Source organism: Rhinatrema bivittatum, chromosome 3 (genome assembly GCF_901001135.1).
Source record: "Rhinatrema bivittatum chromosome 3, aRhiBiv1.1, whole genome shotgun sequence".
NCBI classification, from domain to species: domain Eukaryota; kingdom Metazoa; phylum Chordata; class Amphibia; order Gymnophiona; family Rhinatrematidae; genus Rhinatrema; species Rhinatrema bivittatum.
The window spans coordinates 446,632,812-446,656,177 of record NC_042617.1 but is presented as its reverse complement, the minus strand read 5'-3'; the positions used below and the strand labels follow the sequence as shown (position 1 = coordinate 446,656,177).

At 44.3% G+C, this 23,366-nt stretch overlaps 1 protein-coding gene across 1 annotated transcript in view; it reads left to right on the top strand.

Annotated features, from left to right (window-relative positions):
* The window catches only part of ADAM17 (ADAM metallopeptidase domain 17), a 204,536-nt gene extending 182,301 nt beyond the window's left edge, over window positions 1-22,235 (top strand). Inside the window, 4 exon segments of the mRNA XM_029595847.1 lie at window positions 13,301-13,379; window positions 15,103-15,191; window positions 20,609-20,665; window positions 21,784-22,235. Of these exon segments, the coding sequence (XP_029451707.1) occupies window positions 13,301-13,379; window positions 15,103-15,191; window positions 20,609-20,665; window positions 21,784-22,131 (573 nt within the window). The 3' untranslated portion in view covers window positions 22,132-22,235.
* The last annotated feature ends 1,131 nt before the right edge of the window (window positions 22,236-23,366 follow it).

Here is a 23,366-nt window from a genome sequence, read left to right as displayed (position 1 = left end):
ACTGAGAATATACAGAGAGTCACATGCTGTAAAATTATAGACACATTCCTTGTTGACACTGAACATTCATCACCCCAAAGGTCGGCTGAAAACAGATGAAGACTTGTTGCAATGGCTTGAGTCTTAAAAATGAGTCACTTGATTAAACATGCTGTATTTCAAAAGGAACAGTTGTACGGCAAAACTGATGACAAAATACAAGGAAACCAGCACTTCCATAGGGATAAAAAAAAGGCAGTTTAATCTTCACTGCCTCTGTTGAAACCTTCCTCAGGGATCTATGTTGAAAGTTGGAAGGGTTGGCGTTGAGCGTTGGATGTTTAAGATGAATTTTTCCCTGTAGATTTCTGTATTCTTTGCATATTTACTGCTGTTTGCATGCAAAGCTAGCACTTTGTTCCTTTGTGCTTCTTGTTTTGTTTTCTGTTAATTATTCTTTTCACGTGCAGTGTAGGTGTTCCGCATTTGCTAATAAAAATGATGGGCCACTAATTTTCTTTTCCCAAGGCTTCTTTACTGACTTCAGTCCAGTAGTCCTTTGTGAAATATCAAATGCATGCAGCTATTTCAAGTTTCAGTTTCACGAGGCATTGTAATAAGCTGTGCATTAAAACTGCATAGAGTCACGTGATGCGATTGAGCTGAGCAAGATGTGCCTGCCTCAGCTCTGGCCACCTCGCCGTCCTTTTCTTCTTACTTTTGCATAATACCCAGTTTGAAGTCGTCAACAAAACTCTTCTGGAGTGTTCATGTCAATCGTGACATTTATGCACAAATCCCCAATGCCAACGCCGGCCTGGGGCAAGAGGAAAGACGAGGCCCCGAAGACAAAACTGCGCCTATACCGCCAACGAGCAAATGCCTAACAATCAGCTTCTGGCTGAAATTAAGGAAATCGTCTGCTTAGCACGTGATGAGAAATTGGGCGGCATTGGGACCCAGCTAGAGGAAGTCAAGGTAGCATTAACAGATCTGGCCACTCGGATGGACCAAGCGGAGGGGCGAATCTCTGTCCTTGAAGACGATACTCTGAATCTTACCACCAAAATTTATGCACTGGAAAAAATGGTAGAAGAGCAGGCTTCCAAACTTGATGATCTAGAAAATCACTCTAGATGGTCAAACCTCTGAAGCGATTGATGATTTTAGATTGGAAGACATTTTGAAAACATGGCTTCCTGAAGCCCTAAACCTTCCAGACTTGAAAGGCATTCTTGCAATAGAAAGAGTGCACCGATTAGGAGCTAAAAGAACAGCGGAGCCGAGGCCACGGATTGTAATCGCTAAAATTCTGAATTTTGCCCACAAGGTTAAAATCATGCAGCCTCCCGGAAACACCCGGATTTATCATACCAGAATTCTCGTATACGCATATTGCAAGATTATTCTGCTAAAACGCCGCCCTTAGGAAGACCTTTTCACCGGTCTGCTCTCTATTGTTCCAAAAACAGATCAAATTCTCTTTGGGATTTCCAGCACGATTGCGAATTTGGCACGATGGTCAAAACAGAATCTTGGACACCCCAGGGGCAGTGCAGGAATTTGCAGATGGCTTGCTGGGCTAACAGCCAGAGGATCAACGAGGATGTCTCTTTTTACGAAGACACACTTATGGGACCCTGGATGAGAGCTTTGGGCTTTTGAGGCCTGTACTGGGCATGGTTTCACAATCTGCTTTTCTAGGCCCTTTCAACTGCTTGAAGGATCTGGGTAAGAGACAACCAGGGGGCCCCCTGACCTCCTGTCTCTTTGTACATACAATTTTCTTGGCCCCCCCCCCCCCCCCCCCCCCCCAATAATTGAGAGTCAACACCAGCTCTCCTTGAACAATTGGAGCAAACTGACGTTGTTGAACGGTAACGGACAGAAGACCGGAGGACTAAGCCGGATGGGATTACTGGTAACCAGCTACCATACAAAGAGACACTTTCATTAACTCTAGATATAGACTGTTTAAACTGGATGGGCAGGTGAAGATAACCTGCATACTTTAGCACAGTTAAGGAGTGACTGCTGAGCGCCCAAGAAATACTTTATTTTTCAGAGTCCTTTACTTTGACGCTGTAGGGCAGCAAGGCGTCTACTCGTGGAATTCACGTGACTCTGGCTCCCCAAGGTGGAGGGGGCATTATCATTATAGATGGTTTTTGTGGGCAGGGGGGAGGGGAAATATTGGGTGGGGGGCTATAGGGACGAATGTCTTGTCTAAGCTCCGAAGACAATCCACTGTGTTAAGCTGTTATCCTCAGAACCAGACCCTAGTTAATCAACCCCTAACATTTGAAATAGTTCTGGATAACAATGATGTGGTAACTCTTATACAGAATAAGGTTAGGGGGAGGGGAGGGTTCGCGAGATAGTTTCGTTCAGGGGGGCTTGGCTGGGGGCCCCGCTGTTCCCACTTATTAAACTGGTCAAAAGTTTATTATATGCAGGGCTTCTACATTGCAGGGACTAAAATTTACTCTTGGAATGTAAATGGGCTCAATTCACCAATCAAAAGGCAAAAAATACTACAACATTTGCAGAGAAGTGGGGCCTCTATCACATGCATTCAAGAGACCCACCTTTCAGATCTGGAAAGTGCGAATCTACATAGGGACTGGTTAGGGGCCTGTCACTTCTCCGCTGCAGTAGGCCAAAAGGCAGGGGTAGCGATTCTTATTCCCAAAAATCTTAATTTTAAAGTGGAACACACATTGACAGACCCAGAAGGCTGCTATATCTTTATTAGGGGAACACTCCATGCTCGGCAATATCTCTCTGTAATGTATATGCACCAAATGAATACTCACACTCATTCTTCCTGACACTCTTTAACCTTCTAGTGCTCCATTCGCAAGGTCACCTGATGTTATGGGAGATTTCAACTGCGTAATCGACCCTTCAATGGATAAATGCCTGGCAGAGAACGTAGGGGGAAGCTTTTTAAAGTAAAGGGTCCTAATTCTCTCTGTCAAAAGCTGGATCTGATAAGACTTATGGAGGGTCCTTCATCCGGAAGAGAGGAATTATTCCCACATTTCCAAAGCCCATGCCACCCTATCCTGGATAGATTACATTTTGGCGTCCAAAGATTCCTTTTTCCATATTAAAAAGGTAGACATTGGCCAGCAGGTGATCTCAGACCACGCTCCGGTCTGGATGGAGTGTTTTCCTATTACAGAGAAGGAACCATCTCCATTTTGGAAATTTCCCAGTTTCCTTAGTACAGATCCTGAGTTTCAGAGATTCTTAAAAGATAGATGGGAGGAATTCGAGTCCAACAACAGTATTCATACAGACACACCTCAATTGTTTGGGAAACGGGTAAAGTGATCATGTGTGGGGAAATAATAGCCTTTGTCAGTAAATGAAAAGGTTAGAATCTCAAGTTCGGGCAGCCAAAACTCACTTAATTCAGACCCCCTCTACATAAAACAGGAGCATATTTTTCTCTACACTTGAAAGATTGAATTCCATGTTACATGTTAGAGCCCAACAATCCCTGCAAATTTCATAATTTAATTTCTATAAGTTTGGAAATAAAGCAAGTAAATTCCTGGCAAATATGGTTTGGACGGCGAGAGGGAAGACAGTGATAACTAATATGATTAAACCAACAGGAGAAGTGTTTACTTCCAGAGAAGAGATATGTGAAGTATTTTAAAAATTCTATGAATCCCTCTACACTAATGATGCTCTGGGTAGCCACCTTGAGGAGGATTTTGTTTTTTTCGGGATCTTTATCTTCCTAGACTTTCTGAAGCTCAACTAATATTTTTAAACTGACTGATCCAGGATGTAGAGGTTTCTAATGTCATTTCAGGGGTTAAATCGGGGAAATCACCAGACCCAGATGGGATGTCGTATGATTTTTATAAAATTCTAAAGCCCTCACTGACAGAGCATCTTGTACATTTCTTTAGAAGTGCGCTTACCGAGGGAGCCTTCCCGCCGGATCTGAACACAGCTTATATCACCATTCTTGCTAAACCAGGGAAAGATCCCCAAAATCCCACTTCGTATAGGCTGATTTCACTCCTCAACTGTGATTGCAAGATTTTACCAAAAGTCCTGGCCAATAGAATCGCTTCTGTTCTCCCAACTCTGATTTCTTCCCACCAAATGGGGTTCGTCCATGGCAGATCTGCAAGCTCCCATATTATTAAACTTCCTTCCGCAATGTCTATCTCTCAATCCCACAAATTACAGGCTTTGGCCATAGGGTTTGACTCGGAAAAAGCATTCTATATAGTGTCATGGCAGTACTTATTCTCTTGTCTTGCACCGTTTTGGTTTTCAGGGGAACATATTACAATACATTGCTCTTCTATACAGCAACCCGTCTTTTTATACTTGTTAATGGCTCAAAATCTTCCGCAGTGTACATTAAGAGGAGTGTGCCAGGGCTGTCCCCTATCACCCCTACTCTATATCTTATCCATAGATCCCCTGCTACGCAAAATAGCTGCGGCACCTGATACATTTGGTTTCTCCCAAGAGCCCGCGTTTGCAGATGATGTGCTGATTTTTTAAAAACATTTATTTATTTATTTATTTATTTATTTAAATTCTTTTACTATACCGATACTCAAGACGCGGTCTTATCGTACCGGTTTACAATAGAACAGGGGAAACCAATTAACAACTAAATAGAAGGTAAAAGTTACATCAAACAGGGAGCGAAAAACTTGGGAGCAGGATGACAGGAAAGAAATTTTAAAACGATATCAACTGGAGAGTGCTAATATAGTCATTGAAAAACCATGAAAACCAAAGACAGCGATACAAAATCAGCTAGATTAAGCTCTGCTGTGGGTTAATCTTAGATCCTATTAAGTCGCTCCTGCCCCTACTAAAACTCGAAAAAGATTTTGGTAGCTTTGCTGGGCTTAAAATCAACCAGGACAAGTCTGAGGTGTTGGATGTCTGCGGGAATGTCCAACAGGGCTGGCCCGGCACGTTTCCTCTTAGATGGGTAAAATGAGAAATGAAATATCTAGGGGTATGGATCCCGGCAGACCTTTATTTATTATATGAAGCCAATATCCGCCTCCTGGTACAGGTAACTTCTAATTCTCTTAACCTTTGGAAGTCTCTGCCTGTATCATTATGGGAGAAAATCCATCTTTTACAGATGATGATCATCCCAAAGTGGCTCTATATTTTCCAATCTCGAAGCGGGACCAGAAAGAGTTAGATAAACTATTCCGCCTTTTTCTGTGGAGCGGGAAAAAAGCTAGGGTCTCCCTTCAGCTCCTGTCAAGACCCTTAGTTAAAGGGGGGGGGGGGGGGGGGTAAGGTGTCTGAATGTACGGATAGATAACCTTGCTGCGATGCTTCGGTGGGTTCAAGATTTTCTCCTTGAGATCTCAAGATATACCGTATTTTTCGCTCCATAGGACGCACTTAGGATTCAGAGTAGGAAAATTAAAAAAAACAAAACATGGCGTGCTAAACCGGCTCTGTTCCCGGGCGTCTGTGCATCTTATGGAGCAAATTAGAGTAAGGCATAAAATGTTTTTGTTTTGTTTTTTTGTCACCATCCCAACCCTTTAAATTTAATTAACTACAACCCCCCACCCTCCTGACCCCCCAAGACTTGCCAAAAGTCCCTGGTGGTCCAGCGGGGGTCCGGAGCAATCTCCTGCACTTGGGCCGTCGGCTGCCAGTATTCAAAATGGCGCAGATAGCCTTTGCCCTTACTATGTCACAGGGGCTACTGGTGCCATTGGTCGGCCCCTGTCACATAATAGGAGCACAAGATGGCGCCGGCCGCCCATTGCTCCTACCATGTGACAGGGGCCAACCAATGGCACTGGTAGCCCCTGTAACATAGGGCAAAGGCTATCGGCGCCATTTTGGATACTGGCAGCCGACAGCCCAAGTGCAGGAAATCGCTCTGAACCACCAGGGACTTTTGGCAAGTCTTGGGGGGGTCAGGAGGGTGGGGGTTTTTAGTTAATTAAATTTAAAGGGTTGGGATGGAGAATGGGGACAAAAAACCATTGTTTGTAGTTAGTTGTTTTTTGTGGGGTTTTTTGTGGTTTTTTTTTAAATATTCGCTCCAAAAGACGCACAGACATTTCCCCCCCCCACTTTTGGGGAAACAAAAGTGCGTCTTATGGAGCGAAAAATATGGTATTCCCTATCCGTATCTTAAACAGTGGTACCAGATCCCAACACTGACTTCGTTATACAATGCCCTTTCAAAACATTACCTAAACTTTTAAAAGCACACCTCCTGATCCTTTCTTGCAGAAAAGCGTGGGCCTCTCTGTCAGCTAGTAGGCCACCCAAGTACTACCTCCACACTACAGCACATCAGCCAGAATCCCATGTTTGTACCCGGTTTAGGAGCCTCTGTGTTCACTAACTGGGAGGCTAGAGGGTTGACAAGTTTATACCAAATGTTCTCACCTGAAACCTGACAATTGTAAAGCTTTCAAGATATACAAGAGGTATTTAGTATACCATCTCAACATTTCTATGGCTACTTACAGGTGAGCACTTCCTCGAATCCACCGGAATTCAGTTTCCCGAACCACACTCTTCCTTAATTTTACGCCAGATTATTCTAGCGGTCCCGAAGACTGATGTAAAACAGTCTATAGCCGTTATTAGGAAAATACTTAATAATACTATCCCTGAAGACATCCTTCAAACTCTTTATCAGAGATGGAGAACGTGGTCTGAGTTTTACCTTTCATATCAAACTTTTAAAAATTGCTTTCTAAATATCCCAAAACTTTCAGAAAATGTTCTCTTCTGGGGGAGACCTAAATAAAAATTTTGTGGCAATTTTATTGGAAACCTAAAAGAGCATTTCAGGCTTCGCAAGCCCCTTCAGATCATTGTCCAAAATGTGATCAATCCCTTGGGGACTACATCCATATGTTTTGGATGTGCTTTCATATCCAGAGTTTCTGGTATCAAATTTCCACCAAATCAAAGGAGATTCTGGGAAAAGCGTTTCAAGTTGACCTGAACTTATGGCTTTTTGGCAAAAGCACTCTGGATGCTACAGAGTGGAACAATTCAGACCAGCTCTAGATTCTGAAAATGGGTCTTATGGGGATGAAAGTTATTCTGAGTCACTGGATACTGCAAACCCCACCTTCAGCAGAACATTGGTTCCAAAAAATGATTCGATTACTTAAGTTGGAAGGCCTCCTCCAGCAAAAAAACTCAAATGATGATGGCAATGTGGAAACCCTTTCTGGAGTTCCTGTTCCCCAAAATCACAGAAAATCTACATAGCACTGCAATTTAATCCCATACCACGGGAGAAAGGAGGGGGAGGATGTTACCTAGGGAAGGGGTTAGGAAAACAGAGGCTAAATAAAACTTGAGAGGTTTCAATTTCAATTTGTGTACCTTACTTGTTTCACTAATTGAAGGTTCTTGTATAAGATCTGGTCATATAGGATCACAGCTGCGGCGAGTAAGGCATAAGTTCTGACACTTATTCTCCTGTTTCATGTTGCTTATGTTATCACTGTTGATGTGTTAATGTATTTCATGTGAAATCTCCAATAAAAATGATGAGGGAAAAAAAAACTGTACACTGAAATTCAACTCACGATTTCCTAACGCAACTGCTAACTGAAAATATGACTCTTGATGCAGTAAGGTAATGGTATGCTAATGCATTGGGAATAAAAAAAAAGTGCTAATCGGAAAATGTGCATAAAAAGTAATGCTTAACACACAAAAATATGATTTATGCACACATTCCATATTTTCTGTGCACAGATAATGTTATCTGCACATAAAGTATGATGTATGTGCTCAAAACTCCCATATAAATCCTGTGTAAATTGAATTAAGAGCATAACTTTATGCTCCTAACTATGCTGGGACCAATATTCCTGAATACTGGTCCTGGTACTGGAACCCAAGCGTCTGCCCATAGACTAACATTAGCCCTGAAAACTTTACCTGTGAACAGGGGTCGTGCTGGCTTAGAGCTGGAAACTTGAGTTAAGGTAGTGCACCTCTCTGCATTGGGGTTAATAGCTAATGTCATCATTACCATTAAATTTAAATGGGGGGGGGGGGGGCACTCCTGAGCAGCGACCAAAATGGCTGTCTAAACCCACTGCTCCGTGAGATCTCACCTCCCATTCTTATGAACAAACCCATGAGACGGAAGATTTCCGCGACAACTACTCTGAGTGTCTTCCATAATGGCTTCTTCAAAATTGGGTAAAATTGAAGCGGCGTTTGCAGCGGCAACGGGCTCATAAAGAGCGAAGCAAGACCCACCATCGCCAGACAAGGTCCCGCTGCCGAAAACAATGGCGTCTGCAGATCTTGTCGTACTAAAACAGCTCAAGGACATGATCCAAGTCAATATCAATGCCACCGCTGCCATTAGGGGGGACTTGCAAAATGTGTTGACCCAAATGGTAAGCTTTCAAGTGAGGCTAGATGATGTGGAAACCCAAACTTCTTCCTTGCTATTAACTACTGCGCCACTCCCGCGTTTAGCCAAGGAAGTAGGAAAACTACAGCAGGACGTTGAAGTTCTGTCAAACATGAATCGTAGGAACAACATAAGAATACTGGGAATCCCGGAAGGGATGGAAAGCTCCGATATGCTGGATTTTATTCTTAAACTAATCCCAGCATGTTTGCAGCTCACCTTTGAAACACCCCTTTGAGGTAGAGCGGGCCCACAGAATTCTTTCCAGGCCCCTTCGCAACTCTGTTTCCTCGCCCTATAATCTTTAAAGTGTTATGCTTACTTTACATCCCTCCTCTATCAGCCTGAGGCTTCCTCGGCTTTTACAGAGGCTTGTGTGGTAGTTATTCCAAAACCAGATAGAGATGACACGAAAGTAGCAAGTTATCGCCCGATTTCTCTCCTAAACACAGATTATAAAAGTTTTGCAAAAATACTGGCTACTCAACTATCCCGGCTTATGCCCATCCTTGTTCACCCAGATCAATCGAGCTTCGTTAAAAATTGACTTATCACCAATAACTCTTGCCTTTTCCTTCATATTCATGAGTCAATGTTTTCTTCTTTACAGCCAGCTGTTGTGGTTTCATTAGATGCAGAAAAGGCCTTCGACTGGGTCGAATGGCCTTTTCTGTTTGCTGCACTCCGATGGTTTGGAATTGGGCCCACCTTTCTATCTTGGGTGCAATACTTATACTACTCTTCAACAGCTTTTTTATACATGCACAATCAATCCTCTAAAACTTTTCCAATATACAGGGGTACCCGCCAAGGCTGCCCCTATCCCAGCTCCTCTTTAATCTGGCTTTGGAACCATTATCGGCTAATCGCTCTGATTCCTGCATAGAAGGTGTCACTATTGGCTCAGAAATATTTAAATTATCTGCTTATGCTGACTATGTCCTCCTCTTCTTATCTAATCCTGTCTCCTCCCTTTCTTGATTATTTGCTCTAATCTCCTCCTACTCTTTTTCTGGTTACAAGATTAATTGGCACAAGATGGAGCTTCTTCCCTTGAACTATCTGGGATCCACAGTAGACTTATCTCATTTTCCAATACAAAAAGTTTCAAAAGGACTTAAATATTTAGGGATTTACTTTTACACAGATCCAACAGCTACGATAGCTGAGGGTGAACTCAGAATACTGCAGATGCTCTGGGAAGCAATACTGAAATGGTCTCCCTTGCATCTTACCTGGTGGGGTCGGCTAGAAACCATTAAAATGGTATTGGCTCCTAAAATCACATATACCCTCGCTATGATTCCCATTTTTTTCTCTAAAGATTTTTTTATGTTTAAATGTTTTTTATTCATTTTTACCATCAACAGTTGATACAACACTGAGGAGGACAGTACTCTGAGCCCCCTCAGAAGCAAACGTCAACATAATACAACTCCAGAAATGCCCCCCCAAGTGATGTTCTACAGGTGAGTATTAGTCTACTAAATTAGTAGAGTTCATCCAGGCACTGATCGTGGTATAGAAGAGTTAATCATTTACAATAAGACTTCGTGCTCGGTGTGGAAGAGATTGTAGATAAGGTTGCCACACCTTAAGAAAAAGCCGCTGACGTCTTGGGGATGTCCGGGACACCAGACATTCCATATTCATCATGTCATGAAAGCAGTTCCTCCAGACCCAGAAGGATGCAGCGTCAGGAGTTCTCCAAACCAAAAGAATCACCTTTTTCCCTACAAGACAAGCTTTGTGTAAAAGCAGATGTGAGCCAGAATCTCGAATCCAAATCAGGGATATGCAGCCAAATAATAACCACAGTGGGGTGACTGGAAAAGCCACATCCAACAAGTCAGCCATGTAGTCTGCCATTCGACGCCAGAACCACTGCACTGGGGGCGCATGTCCAAAAAACATGGGACAGTGTGCCTGTGGCTTGACCACAGCGGGCGCAGATCGCCGATGGAGCTACAGTCAAGTGAAAGGCCATTTGAGGTGACACATTCTCTAAAGATTTTTATAAACATGTGGATAGGTTATTAATAAGATTCCTCAGGCATAATAAAGTACCTAGGATAGCTCTTAGTAAACTGAAAGCCAGTAGGCAATCTGGAGGTGTGAACTTTCTGGATTTTTATACCTATCATCAACCTTTTATTTTGTAGCATGGGTATTATTACTTTCCCTTTGGGGCTACTACTTTGGAGCAGCCTCGTTGGGTATGCATTGAACGGCACCTTCTCTCTCCTTACCCGCTCACTAGCTTCCCAGGGATGTTGCTCCTCCCTAAGCATGCCTCTAATCCAATACTGTGCTCCCTACACTGTGCTTTCTTGGATTTGGAAGCTATTAGACCGGTGCAGACTTGCTCTTGTCGAGCCTCTAATTTGGCCCCTCTTTGGCTTAATCCCTTAATTAAAGTGGGGGACCGTTCTCTTGCCTGGCCCCTCTGGCAACATAGAGATATCTGGCACCTCTCCTTTGTAACTCATGACCACGCTTTGATGTCTTTTGCACAGTTGCAGGATCAACTGTGGTTTACCCAGATCTCAATTTTTTGCATGGTTACAACTACGCAATGCCTTGCAGACTTTTACAGAACAAGATTTGTACTCTGATGCCACTCCTTATCTTTTAACCGTGTAACAAGAACTGGGGGCAAAGGGGCATTTAGCATCAAATTTATACAAACTCATCAAATCTCTCACCCCATGGCACTCTGCCTGGTCATCGGAGTTTGAAGAGGTTCCACCTCCAGAAGTATAGACTCATGTTTGGTCGGTTTCTCTTCATGTTTCCCTATCTTCCAGTGTAATACAGACCTCCTTTTTTATCCTTTATAGAGCACTTTGGACCCCATGGAAGCTTCATCATGCAGGTTTACTTCCAGCCCATGCATGTTGGCCTTGTTCAACCGCCAAAGCTACTCTGCAACACATGCTTTTTTCTTGTCCCCATGTACAAACTTTCTGGCTCTAGGTTTGGTCTACTGTCTCTTCCATTCTGGCTCTTACTCAGCCTATTACATACTCCTTGGTAATCCTTAAGGGTGCAAGCCCTTCCCTAACTCTCTCTAAGCCTCAACGGAAACTGTTAGATTTTCTACTGACTGTAGCACAGCATAATATCATGTCTAATTGGAAGCGCTGTGACTTACCGTACTTTCTGAACATTTATGGTGGAATTCTGTTTGTCTCTATTACAAGTATGAAATAGCTATGGCTATTAAATTTAATAGATTACAGAAATGGGCTCTAGTGTGGATATTACTTCCTTATAACATATATTTGTTAGTAGATTGGCGTTGGCTGATTTACAGATGTATTACAGATGTTGTCCTTGCTACTCCCCCTCTCTCTCTCTCTCCTTTCTCACTTCCCTTCTCTACTCTGCCCTATACCCCTGTCTGTTTTTCTTACCATTAGTTCTTGTTATTATTTTAACTTCTTGTAGTGCACTTCTTAGTTCCTTATGTATTCCTACTCTTAGTCTTTCTTTCTGTTTTCCATTGCTATTGTTCAAAATGACTGCTTTTTCAAATGTTACAGTTGTATCAGCTGTTCAATTTTTCTCAATAAAAAAAATTTAAACAAAAAAAAAATTTTACATTGGAGGACTGCTAGCCTGTACATACTTTTGTACACACATGTTTTGTTTGCAGAGCTCCTTTCTACGTTGGCAGTACAGTTTGTGCACCTAAAATGTGTGCACACCTGCAGGTAAAGCTGTGCACCTTATTACATCCGCCCTCAATTTGTATCCATCTTTCCAGTATACAGTTCTGCTTAAAGCAGCTAACAGCAATTGTAATGCTATCCAAAATTGCAAAGAAAATACAAAAGTGCAATTCAATTTAAATCACAGCAATATTCTAAAAATATCCTTACTAATAACTATCAGGTCGATACAGTAAAGTCCGCGGGAGAGCGGGCAAACGCCCGCTATCCCGGTGCGCGCACCGGCCACTCGCCGGTGTGCGCAATTCAGTATTTAAATTAGGCCCGGCGGTAAAAACGGGTAAAAGGAGCGGCGGCTGTCAGCGGGTTTGACAGCCGACGCTCAATTTTGCCGGCGTCTGTTCTCAAGCCCGCTGACAGCCACAGGCTCGGAAACCGGACGCCGGCAAAATTGAGCGTCCGGTTTTCGTCCCGACAGTCGCAAGCCGAATTCAAAATTTTTTTTTTTAACTTTTTTTTTACTCTTCGGGACCTCCGACTTAATATCGCCATGATACTAAGTCGGCTGCTTTTCTGTGCACTTTCCCGGTGCCGGAAGAAATTAGCGCCTACCTTTGGGTAGGCGCTAATTTCTGAAAGTAAAATGTGCGGCTTGGCTGCACATTTTACTTTCTGTATCCCGCGCGCATACCTAATAGGGCCATCAACATGCATTTGCATGTTGAGGGCGCTATTAGGTGCTGCGGGTTGGACGCGCGTTTTCCTCCCCTTACTGAATAAGGGGTAAAGGAAAACGCGCATCCAAGAGCAGGCTAATAGTGCGCTCCGTCAGAGTGCACTGTACTGTATCGGCCTGTATGTAAACATCAGAATACAGCGAAGCTTCACTCACTCTCCAGCCTAACATGAAACTCCTCCTGCCCATTGCTAAATGAGATCCAAAATGTGTTAGTTTTTGAACTGAAGATCCCCTTAAAGATTGCACTTGAAGGCACACTCGAGGTATATATCTCCTTTGGCAGTGACCCACCCTTGGAGCTGGACCGGCTCTTCCCCCAACTCAGAAGCTGGACTCTGGCCTGTAGTACTAGCTACAGCTGCTGGTAGAAAGTGAGCTAACATGAAGCTGCTCAGTTAAGAGTATTCTGTGAGGAACCTTGCTCACTGTGTCACTCTCCATGTGATTTTTTTTTTTTTTTTTTTTTATCATTTACAGGGTAAATGTGAGAAGCAAGTACAAGACGTGATCGAGCGCATATGGGATTTCATTGACAAACTCAGCATCAATACTTTTGGTAAGGATTAATTATTCATTTGCTGACTGCACAAGAACCTGCTAGAAGAGGGAATTCCTTGGTTCCTGACATAACATTCAGGTGTTTTTTCACTGTAGTGCTTCTGTTGCGGTGAATTTGTGATGTGATGCAGTGGGACACAGTACATGTCTAACTGTTTACTCAGCAGTACATGCTGTCTAATTATGGTGCTGAAGGCCAAAAGTACCCTGTCAGATTGACCAGTTGAGGTCTCAGATATGTTCTATCCTGCTTGAGTGGCCAGATGTTTACTCTTGATTAGAGGATAGTGCATGTACATCAGTTCTCATTGACTTGATTGCGTGAGGATTATAGCTGAATCTTGCTGCCAGTTTCTAAAAATTGAAAGAAATTTTCTAATGGTGATAGTGAGGCAATTTCAAGGAGGTGCTAAATACCCACCCCTGGGACATCTAATACTCAGCCCAGGCAGTTATATCATAAGGCCTGCTGCTGCTCTGAGCACCGTCACGTAGCAGGACCCTGGCAACTGAGTAATTGGGAATTTGAGTAGAATTTGTCAGTGCTCCAGGAACCAGTGAAAACAGTGTTACTTCCTTGGCAGTTGCTGATGGTGAGCGTTCAGTATTGTAGCTTTAGATATTTACTCTTAAGTCTTGGAGGGGGGGGTGCAAACTGAAAGAGAACATGATTTTCTGCAGCATCCCGCTTCCCCTGCCCTCATTTCTTCATTAGAATAATACACAAATATTCGTCCCTGGTTTTTAAATGCCACTGGTTCTCTGAGGCTTTGGTGGCTTCATATATTTAGTGAAGATGGAATATGGAGTCTGAAGACCTCTAGACTAATGTTTGAGATAAGACGAAGGCATGAGAACTCCTGTATGCAGTTGATACTTCGCTATATAAATGCATCTTGGGTTTCTCTATTATGGTACTTTGTTACCTTCTAATTGACAAGCGGTACCTTTTAGCAATATAGAATATGATGCCCATCCAGTCTGTTCAGTTTGCTTGCTTTTGCAAATGCTGTGCATCCCAAGTTGATCCTTGGCTTGTCCTGTACTTCACAATAAGGATCCTCTGTGCTTATTCCATGCGATACTGAATTCTGGTACTATTTTTGTCTTTGCTGGGATCTATTCCCTTTCTGTAGTGAGATATATTGTGATGTTATTCTTTCTCCTTAGGAGCCTCATATGGTGGCCTCTTGTTCTAGAACTTCTTTTCCACTAGAAAACGTTAGTATACAGGCATATGAATTTAGCAGTGTCATGGGGTCCACACTTTTGAGTCGGGCTGCGGTTACTTGTTGGTCTGGATAGGCTGCAGTTACTGATGGCCTGGATGAACAGAAGATAAGGTGTTTTGCCTGAACTGTAACTATGTAGATTGCTGAGCTACATTGGCGTGGTACTAGCAAGAAACAGGGAAAGGCAGTTCAACTACCCATTGCTGTCTCTGCCCTCAGAAACCCACTAATTTGCTTATTGCAGAGTTTGCAAGATCAGGCCCGGAAGGGGGTCACAAGTATACCCCTTGCATGGGCATGTTTAGTGTAGAAAAATGTAAATGTATTAAAACAGAAGCAGGAATAAAACTAACAAAGAACATGTAGAGAAAAATAGGGTTTATGCTGTTTCAAAATATGTTAACTATTGAAGTGATCCTGTTTTATATGCCAGATTAAATATTTATTTGTACATTAAACCTTTTTTTGTATTTAACTTATTGTTTACAGGCAAATTCCTTGCAGACAATATAGTGGGCTCTGTTGTTGTATTTTCGTTGCTGTTTTGGATTCCCCTCAGTATTTTGGTCCATTGTGTGGTAAGTAAATTGTAATTTCATCTAGATTTTCAGCTTGCAACTATTGGGCTAATGACGGCAAGCTTCTCTTTTCACTCTGACTTCTTTTGTTCGGACCCAGAAGCTGTTTGTCACGTCACCCTCATCTCTTGCCTTGCTTGCTGAGCTCTGCTCATAAGCCACCTCTTTCTCTTCGCTTTGTGGCCCACAGTGCTGGTGTGTATTTTCACTTAGCAGTGAATTTTCTCTTAAGCTTCTAAAATCACTGCTCACTCTTCAGTATGGTGTACAATAAGCATCTCCTTCCAGCCTCTACTTAATTTTTCTTTTCTTTCCATTATCTTCACAGTAGCTTTACATTTGTCTTCAGTCTGTTTCCCAGTTGGAAAAACTCCTGAGATTGATCAGAGAGGAAAATTGCATGTATCAAAATTCATGGAATTTATGGGGTTATCCTTTAATTAGCACAGGTGTTCAGTTAAAATAAATCTGTGTAAGCCAGTCAAATGCTTAGTGATTTAAAGTAATAAAAGAAAATTGGTTCTTACCTGCTAGTTTTCATTCTTGTAATACCACAAATCAGTCCAGACAAGTGGGTTTTGCCTCCCTACCAGCAGATGGAGTCAGAGAAACAAAACTTTGAGGCCCTGCTACATAACTGAGAGTGCCACCTATAGTCCTCTCAGTATTGTCCTGTATCCAAGCCAAGATGTAACCCAAAACCCCTTTCTCGGGCTAACAGGGAAAACTATAGGGTTGGAAACCCCCAAAAACTGGAGCCCAAAACACTCCCAAAAACTAAATCTGAAAAACCCAAACCATGATCAACAGCTTCCCAAATACCCTGAAAGGCAAATCAAATTGAACCACCAGTTGGCAAAAAACATAGTCTTTCGGCAGTGACGGGCTGGGTCTCTGGACTGATCTGTGGTATTACAGGAATGAAATTAGCAGGTAAGAATCAATTTTCCTTTCCTGAATATACCCAGATCAATCCAGACAAGTGGGATGTACCAAAGCACTGCTAGAGTGGGCGGGAACCCGAAAGACCTGCACACAGAACAGTCTCACCAAAGAACACTTCTTCCTGCGCCAATGTCTGGTGAAAGTATGCAACAAGCACCACACCGCAGCTCTACAAATCTCCTGAGGTGACAGCAACTGACATATTCTGCCCAGGAAGTGGCTAACGATCTTAGGGGAGTGCACTTCAGCCCCACTGGAATTTGCCGGCCCTTACAAATATAGGCCATGCAAATAGCCACTTTCAACCAACGGGAAATGGTAGCCTTAGAGGCCTTCTCTCCCTTCTTCCTGTCCCCATACAGGACAAAAAGGTGATCAGAGCGTCGGAACTATTTGACAGCTTCAAATAACGCAACAGAGTTCTCCTCACATCCAAAAGATGCAGTGCCCTGTCCCTAGGGGAATCCTTCGACCACTCCTGGTGTGAATAACCTTCCAGGCGCAGCCACCACCTCTCAAAAGCCAAGCCTCCGAGACAAAGGTGATCCTCTCGATCTGAAAATATGGGCTCCTGACACAGCAACTTTGGTAGGTGAATCAGCTGAAGGGATCAGACCACTGCCAGATGCACCAGATAGATCTGCAAACCACGGCCACTCGGGCACTTCAACACCACGGAACTGGGATGCGCCTCTATACGCCTCAGAATTCAACCAAAGGCCAAGGAGAAAACACGTACAGCAGGCTCCCCGCCAGCTAAGGGCACATTTGAGCATCCAGGCCCACCCAAACCGACCTCTCTGTCTTTGTGCAGAACCATGTTGCCATGAGGCCCAGCTGGGGAACACCCCACCAGGCGCAAATGCGGTTCCAAGCCTTGTGGGACAACTCCCATTCCCCCAGTTCCAGTTGCTGCCTGCTGAGGAAGTCTGCCTATACGTTTCCTGCCCCACGACATGCGAGGCCGCAATGCCCTCGAGATAGCGCTCTGCCCACATGAACAAACGCTGTGCCTCCAGAGCAGCCACCAGACTATTCGTCCTTCCTTGCTGGTTGATGTATGCCACTGTTGTCGCATTGTCCGAAAATACTCGCACATGTGTCCGTAGTGACCACCACCCAGGCCGAGAGTTTCAGGTCCATTCCCTTCATCAGATTGTGCTGAGATAGCCACCAATAGAGAGTAGACCTGGATTTTTGCAGCAGGGCAACGGCAGATGATATTGTCCTGACAATGGGTCCCATTTGGACAACAGAGCGTGCTGCAGAAGTGTCATGTGCGCAAACGCCCAAGGAAACAAATCTAATGTGGATGCCATGGAACCGAGCACTTGAAAGTAACCCCAAGTCGTTGGCAACATAAGACGAAGCAGGCATGTCACCTGTGCCTGCAACCTCCTCACTCTATCTCCGACAAGAACACCCTGCCCTTTCTAGTATTGAATAGATCCTCCAGATACTCCAAGGATTGCGTCAGAACAGATGGCTCTTTGACATATTTATGACCCAGCCTAGTGATTGCAAGGTGTTCATCATTGCTGAAGCGACCTCTTGCACTCCTCCTCCAACTTTGCTAGAATAAGCCAATCATCCAGGTACGGATGAACCAGAACTCCTTCCTTGCGTAGGGCCGCAGCCACCACCACAATCATCTTGGTGAAGGTTTGCGGCACCATCACCAATCCGAAAGGAAGAGCCCGAAACTGAAATGCTGACCCAGCACTATGAAACAAAGAAACTTCTGATGGTCCACCTGAAATGGAATATGAAGATATGCCGCCATCAAGTCTAGGGACGCCAGGAACTCTCCTTTACAGTCTGCTGTGGTAACTGTGTGCAATATCCCCATACAAAAACATGGTACCCGAAGGGCCCTGTTCTCCTGCAGGATGAAAATGGGACAGAAGGTACCCTCCTTCTTGGGAACCACGAAGTAAATGGAGTACCTGCTCTGCCCTTGTACCTCCCGCGGCACGGGCACTATGGCACGTAGACCCAGTAATCTTTGCAGTGTCTTCCACACAGCCTCCCGCTTGCTGCGAGAGACCACATGAGACTCTAGAAAGGCCTCCCTAACCAAGCACAAAACTTTGAGAGCATAACAGTCTCTTATGACCTCTGGCACCCAACGGTCTGAGGTAATCCTGGTACACTCCACGTAAAAGCTGTACAAGCTGCCCCCTATGGCTTCTCTACAGGAGTGGGACACCCTGGCTTCCTTGTGTTGACTTTCCACCACCGACCCCCTTGATTGGCACCATCCCTGGAGCCTCTATGGCCTTCACAAAAGGACTGCTGGCAGTTGCCCATCGGCTTCGCAGACGCATTGGAGGTTGTCGTACCAGACCGAAATCTCCTCAAATCTCTGAACTGGGAACATCTTTTTACTAGCACAGTTATCCTCAGACAGCCTGCTCCCCCAACATCTTCATCAGCTGGTCGAAATCCTCTCTGAAGATAAGCTTCCCTTTGAAAGGGAGATTACACAGCTGAGCCTTCGACCACATATCTGCTGACCAATTGCGCATCCACAAAAGCCTACGGGCCACCACCACTGAGAACATACTCCTGGCTGACGTGCGAACCAAATCATAGAACGCATCAGCTACATAAGCCATCCCAGCCTCTAAATGAGCTGACTGTAGGATACTATCTCCTATCGAAGCTGTCTCCTGGGCTTTCTGCACCTCACACCGACAGGCCCTCTGCATCAAGCTGGCACAAACAGCGGCCCAAAGACTCAGCACAGGGACCTCAAACATCCGCTTTAGGTGAATCTCTAACTTGTGGTCCTGCACATCCTTCAAAACGGCATCCCCTACCACAGGGGTAGTCTATTTTTAAGTGACCACCAACACCGCAGCATACATCTTCGGTACCCTCAGTATCTCCAAAGTCTCCATCAGGGGATATAGCTTCCCAACTTCCTGATCTTCTTAGGTAAGGGAAAGGCACTCGGGGGGGGGGGGGGGGGGACACCCCCCCCCCTCAGCCCATCCAATCAAGGAACGGACTCACCCCCTCGCTATCCAACGACTCCAGAGTCACTTTAACTCCCAATACCTGTGGAATAAGAGGGCGCATAGTTCCACCTTCTTAAATAAACGGACAACTCGAGGATCATCCCCCTCCAATATTTCATCCGGATCTGGGTCGTTCTTAACTACATCTGGGTCCACAACTGCTGTCACAGTGCCCATCAGAGTCCCCCTGAACTACAGGAGAAAATGGGGGAGGGTAATCTCTGGGTTCCCTAGTTTAAAAAAAAAAAAAAAAAAAAAACTCCTGCCCGTGGCCCTCTACGGATCCAGCCACCTCGCGGGGCTCCCCGGACACTCGGCTGCTGACACCGATGTCCACCCCCCGCCAAAGGGCGAGAAATCCTCTTCTCCTGGTGCGCCCCCACTGAAGCACCCTCCTCTCCTGAAGCACAACCAGGGAGCAAGAATTCAAGTGTGTAGACTCCAGCTCACATGTGCGGCACACTTCTCTGCGCGGTTCGGGCGCCACACCACATGCTCCCGCACCAATGGCCGCCCCACGGCCTGCAAACACCACCGGCCTCAATCACCGCTCTGGCGCGCGCCTTTTATTTTTTCTTAACCACACTGCGCCATTTCCTGCGGCGTGGAAAAATCAGCCGGGCACTGCAGCGGAAAAGACTGCTGCTGTCCGGCCTCGGCACAGCCCCCAGAGACGCACGGGGAAAACAAATACCGCATCTCCTCCACTACAGGCCTGGCTGCTAATACTGCTCCCCCTGGGACCCCCAGGACACACGCAGACCAACGTAGTAGTTTCCTTCTGTCTGCCAAGGCCTGCAGCCCTTGTTGCCTTGTGGCCATACCTCCCCCCCCCCCCCCCCCCAGCAACAAGCTGTTTGCCTTTCTGCTCCTTTCTTTCTTTTTCTTTTTTAACTTCAAAATCACAGATACCAAGGCAAAAAAAACACATACACGGATACTTCCCTGATTCCGGAGCCTTACAGATAGAGGCTTCTGAGGTCCTGAGGGAACCAGTCCCTTCGCTTTCAGGGCCCCCGGCACAATGCGGGCGAGCACAAGGCAGGGGTTCCCAACCCGCCCCCTCCCCCGGACGCCCGGCTCAACCTGAGGGGATGGTCCACCAAGGAGCCTAACACCTCAGGGAGCTTCCTCTGAAATTCTCCTACTTCAATTTCTCTCTTTCTCTTAATCTCAGACTGCAGGGTTGCACCTCTACCATCTGCTGGAGTCCGAGAAATACTGAGGGGATTGCAGGTGGCACTCTGTTATGTAGCAGTGCCTCAAAGTTTTGTTTCTCTGACTCCATCTGCTGGTAGGGAGGCAAAACCAACTTGTCTGGACTGATCTGGGTATGTTCAGGATATCATGTGTACAAGCACCGCATATTGGACAGGTTCCGATCTAGAGGGAGTAAAATCCTATAATCTGTTTTGAGACTAATTTTTTTTTTTTTGTCTGTTTCTTTAGGACAAGAAATTAGATAAACAGTATGAAGAGAATACAAAATCTTTGTTTTACCCAAGTGTAAGTATGATGCGGAGGAGTAGAAAGCAAACTGATTCTTTGTCACCAGCTAACCTGAGTAGCTAGTTTACAAGAATCCTGGTCTTGGAGAGCAAGCTGCTACAGAGACACACAAACTCTCCTCTTGTGGGCTTAAAACCAGCACAGTTCATCTGGAAAAAAAAAAGCTCTTCTCTCTTTTTCTGATCAAGTGTATTTATTGTATTTGTTGTCACAGTGTTTGCCGAATGAAGTGCACTAATATTTATTTTCCTGTCAGACTCCGCTGCAGTGAAGTTTATAATTGCAATGGAACTTGTATATCAAGGATGGTAGACAGACAGAGACTAATTTGGCCTTAAAATGAACATGCCCTCCGTGGTGAGGTAAAATGTATATCTGAGATGCCTTGTGAGATAATGGCCACAATGTTCATGAATGTGTCCTCTTTGCACTGTGTCCAGTTACACTGCTGGACAACTTGACAGCCACAGAGCTGTTTCCCCTTACTGTTTTAGTGCTGAATGGTAATTCATTTCTATGAGACCCTGTTACCTTATTGTAATCATTGCTTATGCTTACAGGGGACAAAATTAAGTAGAAAGAAAGAGCCGGATGAAGCCTTGCCAGCAGCATTTGGTTCGTTGGCAGCTTGCTTAGGGCATGCTTTTTATTTATTTATCTATTTATTTATTAACTCAAACTTCAATGATCACCTTATCGTTCAAAAAAAAAACAAAAAAAAACTTCAAAGTGAGTAACAATAAGAGTTAGAAATTTATAGTGTGGTTCATCCATTACATTTAACATGCAACACAAAACAGCAAAGTAAGTCAAATACCGTATACTTAATTTTGTCCCCTACAAAACACCCTATGGTATTGAAGGTCATGGATTGGATAAAATATAATGTAAGATATACAACTGTTTAAGCCATCATACTGCAATTATATAGATAGATAGATATGTATGTGTGTGTGTGTGTGGGCATTTTTCATGAGTAGATTTGTAGATTTTTCTCTTGTGCCAAAGGGTCCTGAACACAATGCTGTTAAAGGGAGGAAGTCAGCACCACCACCTCAAGGGGTTCCGTTAAAACTTAACTTCCCCAGGTTACCAAGATGTTTGTATTTTTCCAGAATGTTGAAATGCTCAGCAGCATGGACTCCGCATCCGTTCGGATTGTCAAACCCATTCCCGCTGCCCAGCCTGCCAGCCGCTTCCAACCAGTGCAGCCGCTGGCAGCGATGGCCCCTGCAACTGTGCCTCCAAAACTGGACCACCAAAGAATGGACACCATTCAGGAGGACCCCAGCATGGACTCTCACATGGAGGAGGACTTCAGCGAGGACCCCTTCCCAAACAGCAGTTCGGCTGCCAAATCTTTTGAAGATCTCACTGATCATTCAATCATCAGGAGTGAAAAAGCTGCTTCTTTTAAATTACAGCGCCAAAGCCGAGTTGACAGCAAAGAAACAGAATGCTGATTTTTCCCTTGTTTTGCAATGACTTGGTTGTGTCCAAAGTAAAGTTTCACAGATTGGATCTAAAACCATTTCGTTATATGAACATAGATGTATATTTTTTTGGTGAGGGAGGGTGGGCGGGCTAGGGAAGAGAGGAAGAAAATAAGGAAGTGAGCTTGTGCAGATGCTGGTCATGTGTATGACCTTCCTTAGTCTTTCCTAGTACTTACATGTCCAGTTTTTTTTTTAACACACCAGATGAAACCCTTTTTTAAAAGCTTTTCTGGTTTGATTTACTTTGTGCTTACTCAGCACTTCCTTCAACCTGTGGTATAAAAGCAGATAAATAATCTTGATAATGGACTCTTAACATTTCTTTATTTCAGTTTTTGTTTTGCAGCTGTTTGTAGAGATGGACAAACAAAGTTGCAATGGTAGGTCATAAGCCAAAGCCCTGCACGTAATTGAGTTCCCTGTACATACCCGGATCAGTCCAGACTGTGGTTATGCCTCCCTTCCAGCAGATGGAGACAGAGAAAATCTTGAAGGGCGCCCTTAGTTAACCTGGTGTACCCAAACAACAAACTGTGTTACCCTACTCTCATCACTCAGCTATATGGGTTTCACACAAATAATAAAAAGCCCAACCCACAAAGCAGGCCACACGTTGGACCTTATTTTCATTAATCAGTGTATCTTGCCCCCGGATTCACTCTCTTGTTTTCCTGTCCCTTGGACGGACCATCAAATTATCAACACGACACTCAAGCTCTCAGGACATCCTCCCACTTCATTCCCAAAAACCACTATTCAATTCAGGAAACCCTGTTCCACAGACCTTCTCAGCAACCATCTCTCTAATGAATTATCTCAACTTGATCTCTCCAACGCTTCTACAGCCATATCTTCATGGTGCAACATCACCAATAAAATCGCAGATCTAACCTGTCCTTCAATCACCAAAGTAGTACAACCTTCGCCTGACAACAGGAAACCCTGGTTCACCACTGAACTGAAGCTGCTTAAACAAGAACTAAGAAATAAAGAACATACATGGAGAAAAAACCCATCCCCCACAACATTAGCTGTATACAAAACCACTCTCAATGCCTACAGGATCAACATTCTTAAAACAAAGAGAGATTTTTTCTCTAAAAAAATACATCATTTCATCTTTGATTCGAAAGCACTCTTCTCCTACGTTTCTGCCCTCACTAAACCATCCCCTCCTACCATCCCAGATGATCAAGCTCTCA